The following is a 10321-nucleotide window of genomic DNA, read 5'->3' as shown; positions in this document are numbered from 1 at the left end:
CAGATATGTATTTCATGTGGATAGACATTCTTCAAACCTTTCAAAGATCTTCATAATATAACATTCAAAATGTTTAAGAATTTAGGACTTTTCATAACAATGAGGCACATTTGCTTCTGAGAGCACCAATTGTTTCAACAGGAAGATATTTGTATTGGGACATCATGTGATAAAATTTTACAGGAAAACCTCAATAAGACAGAAAGTATGTTGCTCTTGATTCCATTGTTTTCGCCACTCTGTGCTTTTCACACTAGTAGCATGAGTTTCTTTAATTTCCTGGAACTCACATTTGTGACCAGATAGATACAGTCTCCAGTGAAGACAACATGGAATGGAAATGCTGCAGAGATGATGAATTCTCATGAGTCAATCCATGTGGATGCTGCAGCATGATTGCTTCCCACTGTGATGTGCAATTTGTCTTCTTTAAATGATATTTATATAACTTCATTGAGAAGTCTACACAAAGTATTTTTTGGTTACATTCAAGCCCTCTGTCCCAAAATTTCCCAGTTATAATTTATTTCCTTATTTCACTGTTAGATCCTTATCTTTTGCTTCTAATGCCCATCTTCTCCAGTTCATATTGCCATATATTCTTGGGTGTGGGGCCATCCCCTGGAGCATGGTTAACCTACCACAGGTGAAACTCTTAAAGAAAACCTTCTCTCCCTTTCCCAGAAGATATCAAGTCCTCAGCTAGGAGTAAGACTTTGTTCTCAACTCTTCCCACAATGCTTTTTTGAGAGTGTATCTGAGCACAACTTATTGAGTATACATGCTTGGGGAGGAGAAGTCTAGAGACTGATCAGTCTTAGAGACTTATTAAAGTTGTATTGATATGTTTACTTTCTGAGCTTCAGGAGAGTTTCCTACTAGATAGAATATTTCACCTGACTTTAGAAATTCTATTGTTTTACTTTCCTGTGTCTTAATGAGCCCTCGTCTTAGTTGGAAGGTTTTAGTCTCAGAAGAAACTGTCCAACCACAAAGACATAGTTCAACCTACTCTTGAGCAGGTATTGTGCTACAATTGGTAAAGTGAGACCATTTTGAGTCCAATAAAATTCAAAACCACAACAAATAGGTACAGACACTATGTCAGGTTTATTGAATCCAAATTTCTCATCTTCCCTTTTTCCCTACTTTCTCTTAAAAAATGTATTCCCCCTCTCTTTCTTTAAAATTAATTTTGACATTACATATTCATGTTCATATTCACTATTATTGAAGAATCCTTAATAGTATTTGGACAAAAGAAATTAAGGTAAATTCCCTACCTGTCATCATTCTATACGATATTTCTTTTACATATTCATGTTATTGAAGATGATAATTGGGTAGTGATTAAGAAGGAAAATAAAATGAACTCCAGTCATCTGAGAAAGTATTACATGCTTTCCACTCTCAAACTCAACTCAAGTTCCACACTTTAAAAACTGCTTTAATAATAGCATAAACCTAGTTCATAATTATATAAAAGTATATATGAAGTAAACATGAGCAAAGTTCATTATATACAAACCTGAATGTATTAAAATTGAACTCATTATTTATTACACTTAAAAACAATTATATGTTAAAAAACATGAAAAATTTTTGGTGGAATTTCAAGTAACAGAAAATTTATTTTTTTATATTCAGTTTTCCAACCTGGATCTCATTAGTTTGTTATCACTTAGTCATTTGCTTGCTTGGAGCAGATAGACTTAGACGTCAGAAGGAGCTAACTTGAAGAGTTTTCTCAGCGCTTCCTTCACGTCTTTATTCCTCAGACTGTAGATCATGGGGTTCAACATGGGGAACAATACAGTATAAAAGGTCGATACCATTTGTCCCTCTCTAAGGAGTAACTGGAGCTTGGGCGAGAGTAGATGTAGAGAATGGAGCCATAGTACAAGGTCACAGAGATGAGGTGGGAGGAGCAGGTGGAGAAGGTCTTGAGGTGGTCTTGGGTGGAGCGGATCCTCAGGATGGCAGCAATGATGAAGATATAAGAGGCCAAGATGAGCAGGGTGGGAGTAATGACATTGGTGGCTAGAAGGAAGTACAGCACAGACTGGTAATCACATGCCAGCTTTATGAGAGGAGGTATATCACAGAAAAAGTCATCAATGATATTGTCACCACAAAAATCCAATGTGAATGTGTTGCTGGTTAATATAATTGCATTGACGAATCCTCCTTTATAGGAATATATAACCAAAGAACTGCACACCTTCTTGGACATAGCTTGAGCATAAAGTAGGGGATTGGAGATGGCCGCATAGCAGTCATAAGCCATGGCAAATGGTAGGAAGCATTCACTATAGACCAATCCAGCCGGGAAGAAGAACTGAGACAGACATCCAGCAAAGGAGATGCTTTTGTCTTCAGAGATGCAGGCCACTAGGATCTTTGGAGTGTAGACAGAGGAATACCAGAGATCCAGAAGTGAACGAGCTTGTGATCAAATCGGACTCTCTGAATGTGGTTGACAACGAAGGCTGACTGAGAAGCCAAGGACAATGGCACAGCGTTTTGATTCTACTGCATGGACTGGCTTTGTGGGAGCCTAGTCTGTTTGAATGCTCACCTTCCTAGACCTGGATGGGCGGTGGGAGGACCTTGGACTTCTCACAGGGCAGGGAACCCTGACTGCTCCTAGAACGGGAGAGGGAGAGGGAGGAGGGAATGGGGAGAGTAGGAGGGAAACGAGAGGAGGGGAGGAGGTGGAAATTAATTTTTAATAAATAAATAAATAAATAAATAAATAAAAGAAAAAAAAGACAGCTGCCTGAGATGATCAAGATTCACAGGACACTCCAGTCAGGACTTGATCATAATTCTCAATTTTCTTTAGGTCCCCAAAAGATTATCAGCACCCCCAAACAGCAGGAAGTAGCCTGGAAAACTCTGCCCAGAAATCCAAAAAATGGACTGTGGTTGTTCTTGTTTTCTTAAAAAATGGGGGAGGGAATGGTGCGGGACAATCCTGTATTCTGTCAATTATGTTTTAAATAAATGATTATTGGTCAGTAGCCAGGCAAGAAATATAGACAGGACAACCAGACAGAAAGTAGAGATGGGTCAATGAGAACAGGAGTATTCTGGGAAAAGGATGCTTTTCCACAGTCCTGTCCAGACACTGAAGAAGCAGGATGTGACCTTCCCTGATCAAAAAGGTACTGAGCAATGTGGCTAACATAGATAAGAATAATGGACTAATATGTATTATAAGAGCTAATACAAAGCCTGAGCTAATGAGCCAATCAGTTTATAACTTATGTAGACCTCTGTGTGATTTTCTTTGGGGCTAAACGACCATGGAACCTGGAGGGAGGACAGAAGCCAAGCAGGACCTCATGTTACAACTGTCTGTGTATTTTGCATCTTTATGTGGCTTTATTTTAACCTCTATTTCTTTTATTTTTATTTTTCATTTTTGGATTTTTTGAAACATGGTTTCTTTGTATATCTTTGACTGTCCTGGAATTCACTCTGTAGACTAGGCTCTTTTGGAAGCCTTTCTCCAGAGACTCCCATATACTCCTTCTACATTTCTTTCAATTTCACAATCTCTTTTAGTATTAAAACTTTATATATATGATATGAAATTCCCCCTTTGTATGCTGTGAATATGATTGATAAATTAGTAAAGGAAACTGGTTTGGTCTGATAGGGCAAAAGATTAGAAGTAGGTAGGGAAAACTAAACTGAATTCTGGGAGAAAGAAGGATGGAGTTAGAGAGAAGCTATGGAGCTGCTGCCAGAGACAGAAATGCTGCAACCTTGCTGGTAGGCCATGAGTCTCATGGTAAAATGTAAAATAATGGAAACAGATTAAATTTAGAAGTATGAGTTAGCCAATAAGAAGCTAGAGCTAATGGGCCAATCAATGATTTAAATAATATATTTTCTTTTTGATTATTTCTGGTCTTAATGGCTGGCACAACCAAGTGGCCTCCTTATAACATATATGTGTAGATACATATATTCCTAAATACAACCTGCTCAATCTGTATCATGTTACTTTTTGTATGTTTTCAAGACTGATCATTTGGTATTGGATAACCAACTGAAGTGCTCTTGTCTGGTGAATACAGAAGACTATTTCGTTTGCTCTCAGCATGCTATAGTTGTCTTTAGTTTTTTGGTACAATTCAGGCATTCTGGTCATTTCTCAGTCAACCTTAGCATGTCTACTGTTGTTGTCCTTGTTAGCCAAACTTTAGTTAGCCAAACTGGTGAGACTTTATGTATGTTGGGAGTGTAAATACTGTAAAATTTTGGAAATGAATTTTAATAATTGTAGATGTCATTTGCCTTGTTTGGTTAAAATAAAAATCAATTTCTAACATTCATGCCCTAATTGCTATTTATCTTTGTACAAAATCAATCTGCAAATAGCATCAAAGTTCACTAAGGTAATAAACAGAAAAAGACATCAAAGATGCTTAATACCAATAGAGAGTGATATAAACATGAGGGAAAACAAAATTACTTACAGTTATACCAGTAAGTGAATATCTAGAATTTAACCACATTAATGTAAACTGTAGTATTTAAAACTGGCAAACTGATACATATTCTTCCATCATTGGGAAAAATATCAGCATGTAGACTATGACAATGCATAATTCTTTGTCAAAAATTCTCTGATCACTGTCACAACTTTCTGGAAATTAATTACAGATTCTCACAGTCATTTAGTATTTTCTTCCATTTAATCTGTTAATGTGAGTTAATCTGTATTTATAAGTTTTTTGTGGTTTTGATCAAAATTTTTCATAGGAATTTGGAGTCAAAAAGGGCACTCATTAATGGGAACTCAAAGAAAGAACAGTTGGATTCTAGATTGTAACACCTGAATGCAGTTGTTGTTAAATCCTGAGAAATCTAGTCCATCAATGGTTGCCCAGGTATGAGGTAAATTAGTAGTCTATCCTCCCAGTGGCTGTAGATTTGCAACTAGTTTTTGATGTGTTATTGCTACTTGAAATTCTGCATACATTTCCTGGTTCAAATAGTTTATAATTGAACATGGATAGTTTTATAAACTAACTAATGAATTTATCAGATGAGAAAAATGTGCCCATATTAGGCAATATATGTCTTCAATGAAAGACATATATAAGACATCAAAATGTTGTTGGCTCTGTGGTGTCAAAATGTACCTTTCAATTTACTCTTAGAAAGGGTACACGTTCATTATTGTTCAACTGTCTTACATAAAATGTCTTACATAAACTGTCTTATATAAAATGAAGTTACACTTAGGTATGTGTCAGAAATCTGATGATTTCAGACAAATGAAGTCATAGGTAGGTTTATCATAGCATTTTTTTGTAATCTAGTGGTCCCTTACCTCAATAAATAACAGAGCTGAAAATTTGACTCAGTAGATGAGTGTTTCTTTTCCATCAGGAAGGCTAAGTTTCATTATTCAGTGCTACAATAAAAGCATCCCTACAAATTTAAAATATTTTCCTTTTGTGGTTCATGTTATACTGAAATAATGAATGACAGGAGACAGGAGTTCTCTACAATTCTAAATTGACTTGGGAAAGGAGTTGTCCCCAGGGTAGAGAACATTCCTTTTTAAATAGAATGGTATGTTATGTCAGGAGAATATATTTTGGAAGGTATTTGACCTCTGTTTCAAATAAAGGAAAACTCTTGACTTTAGAAAAATAAACTTCTTTATAATTTTACCATTGAATGTCAATAAATCAAGGTAAGAATAACAATTTACCTAATTACAAACAGCACAGTCTATGTTTAACAGACAACATATTTGTGCTCCTATATTTATATATATATAATATCAGCATTTGGATAAAATTACACAAAATAATTAAAAGAAAAATTAAATCATTTATTTTGGTGAAGCTTTATAAACCATTTCTGCTAAGCTTTTAATGACTTTCCTGACATTTGGTGATATAAGATGCAAATAAAACAGCATATACAGTCCAGTGTAATATGGAAGAATAATGCATTAAGGATCATGGTTTTCACCATAGTATGTGCTAAGTTGTGTTACATCATTATTTTATGTTAAGTATATGTTTAAATGTTTCAATGATATAACATTTAGTAAACATATATTCTAAAATTCCACTTATCAAAAATAGAGAATGAAAACGTTGAGATTGAAGATCATTGATAGGGGCTTGATACCTATAGTGATTGAAATAGTTCCTTGTGGCAGACTGTTAAGATTTTACAGCAGTGAATCTGAAAATGTTATAGAAATATTAGCATATTTTCATTTGGTTCTACAGAATGCTGTCATTAGAAAACTCTCCAAAATTAAGACAATTATATAATGATACACATACATTTTATATAATTTTTAATTTTTTGAAATATAATTACTATAATGGACTTAAATAAAAAAATCACATGCTTATCTCAGTAGATGCAGAAAAGTCATCTCTATTTTTATTTAAATTATTTTTAATTTCTTAAGTTCATTAGTTAAACTTAATACAATCTATATTAAGGATTTTAATTAATACCACAATGTCTACATTAAAAATCATTATTTCAAAGGCGAAAGCAGCTAATATTCACAACATATAAATTAAAATCAAATGCTTACAGTTACTTAAAATTTCTACTGAATTTCTTTCTTAGTATAAAAATGAGAGTTTGAAAGTTGTTAACTGACTCACCTATACACAAAGACAAGAGAGAGATAGAAGGGCAGAGACAGAAACACAAAGAGAAATGTTAAGTGATTTGAAGAAGTTTGTTTAGGCAATTAGTGTCTATAACTTGCTAACAGGAGCTAGGGAAATTGCTTGGGAGTAGACAGCTAGTCTAGAATGCATAAAGGTATGGTTTCAGCTGTTGCACCACAATCAAATGAAACTACAGAGTATGTACTATTTGAAAAAAAAGCTCTAATCACTATATCTTTTGATTTACAAATAGTTTTAAAAATATCCATAAATATAAAGAATATGAATTCTGATTGCATAGATTTGTACAAAAAACTTTCAAAAATTTTAAATGTAAAATAAAATTTCATCAAATGTAGTTCTCAGCTTATCCTTAATTTTTAATTAAATTTGCAATATATGAAATTGCATATATGAAGGATTATTGGGTAAAAAGGAGTTTAGAAAACCACATGAAAACGTAGATTAAATTTTTCTCTAGATAAATTTTAAGTGAATAAAAGACTATTTCTATGTATATATCTTGAAAACATATATACATGTTTATGCAAATATATTTACATAAATGTATCCATATACACATATATATTTGAAAGATGAACTGAGAACATGCAAATATCCAAATGTGAAGACATCAGTTTCAGAATGATATAACATAGATGATGATAAGGAAGTGTACTTCTTGTTGAATCATCTCTACAGATGAAACACACAGACATCAAGAAAGAGGACAATGCATCCACAGTGACACAGTTTCTCCTCCTGGGATTCTCTGACCTTCCCAAACTCCAGGGCTTTCTATTTGGTATGTTCTCCATAATGTATGTGACTATCATAATTGGAAACAGCTTCATAATTGTGATAACCAGAATAGATTCTACACTACACAATCCCATGTATTTTTTCCTGACAAATTTCTCTTTTCTGGAAATCTGTTATGTTTCAGTCACTCTCCCTAGGATTCTGTATAGCATTTGGACCCAGGACAGAAGCATTTCTCTTCTGGCCTGTGCCACACAAATGTATTTCTTCTTAATGCTGGCAGCTACTGACAGTATTCTCCTGGCTGTGATGTCATATGACCGCTATGTGGCCATCTGCAACCCTCTGCACTATCCTCTGATCATGAAACAGACAAAATGCACACAGCTGGCAGTGGGCTCTTGGCTTGGTGGCATGCCTTTCCAGTTAGGGCAAACCTGTCAGATATTCTCTCTACATTTCTGCAACTCTAACAAGATAGATCACTTCTTCTGTGACATACCCCCTGTGCTTAAGCTGGCCTGTGGAGATACTTCTGTTAATGAGCTGTATGTCTATGTAGTGGCTATCTTGCTTGCTGCAATCCCTTTTCTATTAATATTAACATCCTACAGCAAAATTATTGCCACCATCGTTAGATTGCCAACTGCCCAAGGACGGGCAAAAGCCTTCTCCACATGTTCTTCCCATCTGGTGGTGGTGCTTTTATTTTATGTCTCTGCATCTATTACCTACTTAATGCCAAAGTCAACGCATTCTGCATTAAGTGACAAACTCCTCTCTCTTCTTTACACCATTGTGACCCCCATGTTCAACCCCATGATATACAGCCTTAGGAACAAAGATGTGATTGCAGCTCTGAGAAGATTATTGCTTAGAGCATAGTGCAACGGACTTAGGTACAGTGATTGAATTGCAACCATTGTTCTCACATAGACTGTTACATCTGTATTTGTGCTTTAGGATGTTAATTACTGTTTTGACCTCTCTTTGTTACTTTTAAAAATTAGTATAAAATTATTTTCTATAGAATACACTAACTAACTACATGTGTATAATGCATTCTCTACTTCTCTCAAAACTCAGCTCCTCCATCCTAATCCTTCCCCACATATGTCTTTTTATTTTCTTTCATAAACTATGGAGATGAATTGAGGCCCTCTGTGTGACCCCATGTTTGACTATATTATATGTAATTAACTGAGGTCACTGACTCCTGTTCTCACTGAATTTGCTAGCAGATGAGATTTCTGTAGGCAGAGAAAGTTTCTTCTTCATTTTCATAACATATATTTAGTAGGTCCAGTTTCATTCAGGCCCAGTGAAGGGAAGAACAGAAGCTGTTTCTTTAAAATCTCCTTTACTTTGTTAAGCTCAATTGTTGGTATATTCTAACTACTCTCCCCTTCCTGTCCCTCTCGAATCCTTTGTGTCTCCTTTTCTAATATTCCTAGAACTTTATTTGGAATATAGGTGTCTTGTACAGAACTGAGTGTTCAATTCTTATCTATTGTCAACAGTTTAAGCAGGTATATTTATGCACATTTGCCATGAAGAAAATGCAATGTGTATCACAATCTCTGTATAAATACAGTAAGCTTAATCAGTCTATTTTCATGTGAAATATCAATAAATGTAATTTGCATTGTCCCTAATCTTCACATCTGTATTTCTTAGTATTTTTGTTTAATACCATATTATATTTAACAGTTATAATGGCAAACTGTATGTTAAGTAATGAAATTTACAGTGTTACATCAGAATTTTGGTAAACTTTGAGATGGCTGATCAATAAACTTTGAAAGCAACATTGAACCTACCATGTGTCTTAGTAACATAACTGTGTCCTAGTAACAAATTATGGTCTTTTGGATTTAATTTTCAAACCTAGGATGACAGAAAATATTGTCATTTAATTTCACATCTATAATAAAACTATTGAGACTATTATAGAATTTGATCAACAGGCATCCTGACTATCTATGTTTAGGATATGCTGTGTTACTTTCCATTTCTACAAACACATAATAGTATATATTCCTCGTATAAACTACTAGTTTATATAAGCTATTCTCTTGTCATTATATAAGATACTTTCAGTATACTTCCTCCTAATGTCCTACTTCCAAAGTTTTCTTGACCTTTCTCTATTTCTAACACACATTGTAATATATATATATATATATATACACACATAGTGCACTTATATACATATATGAGTTGAAACATGAACATGAATAATATATAGAGTCCACAAATGGCAGAAAAAACAGGCACTCATTCATGAATGACAGTAATAAAGTCATATTTCTGAGAAGAATTATGTTTTTTCAATTCTATACATTTTCCTCTAAAGGGCATAATTTGTTTTTCTTCATGTGTTTCCATAACAACTATTGTGTGTTTATATGCCACATTTTTTAGTAATTCCTTTTGCAAATGATACTTAGTTTGCTCTCCCCAACTGCCCATTATTAACCATGCTGAAATGAACAACTATGTGCCTGATAATATAGAAACATTTGAACATTACCCCAAATTTCTATAGCTTGACCACATAGATTATTTATTTTTAGTTCAGAAAAAAATGATTTTTAATGTTTCCTTCACTAGAGACTAGATTTTTCTACATTCCACTAAAATAGAAAAATTATCTCTTTTTTTCTTGTTCTCACTAATTTGAGGTGTTTCTTTCCTTTATTTTGAGTTTCAATTTATGTATATTGGTGTGTATCTATGTGAATTTATGTCCATTACAGGAAGTAATGAGGGACCAGAATTCAGAAAAGGTTGTTATTTCCTTTAAAACTTTTAGATCCAATTTTACTTGATCTCCAGTTTGGTAGAATGTTTTACTCTGTGGAGTAGATACCTGCATATCACCTTTT

The 10321-nt window shown here is 34.1% G+C and overlaps 1 protein-coding gene and 1 pseudogene across 1 annotated transcript; one reads left to right on the top strand and one right to left on the bottom strand.

Annotated features, from left to right (window-relative positions):
• Positions 1–1712: 1712 nt before the first annotated feature.
• On the bottom strand, positions 1713–4691 carry LOC125399382 (olfactory receptor 9G19-like; annotated as a pseudogene).
• A 2673-nt stretch (positions 4692–7364) lies between these two features.
• Positions 7365–8318, top strand: LOC148122517 (olfactory receptor 10AG1-like). The gene has a single exon (XM_087903846.1). It carries the CDS (start codon positions 7374–7376, stop codon positions 8316–8318), a length of 945 nt encoding a protein of 314 aa, XP_087759972.1. The 5' UTR covers positions 7365–7373.
• The last annotated feature ends 2003 nt before the right edge of the window (positions 8319–10321 follow it).

Source organism: Myodes glareolus, chromosome 3 (assembly GCF_982192425.1).
Source record: "Myodes glareolus chromosome 3, mMyoGla1.1, whole genome shotgun sequence".
NCBI lineage: Eukaryota > Metazoa > Chordata > Mammalia > Rodentia > Cricetidae > Myodes > Myodes glareolus.
Note: the sequence above shows the minus strand (reverse complement) of the source record. Positions and strands in the feature narration are given on the sequence as shown.

Excerpts from the sequence above, each read along its gene's own strand:
- LOC148122517 (XM_087903846.1), top strand. The coding sequence starts at position 7,374 with ATGAAACACACAGACATCAAGAAAGAGGACAATGCATCCACAGTGACA.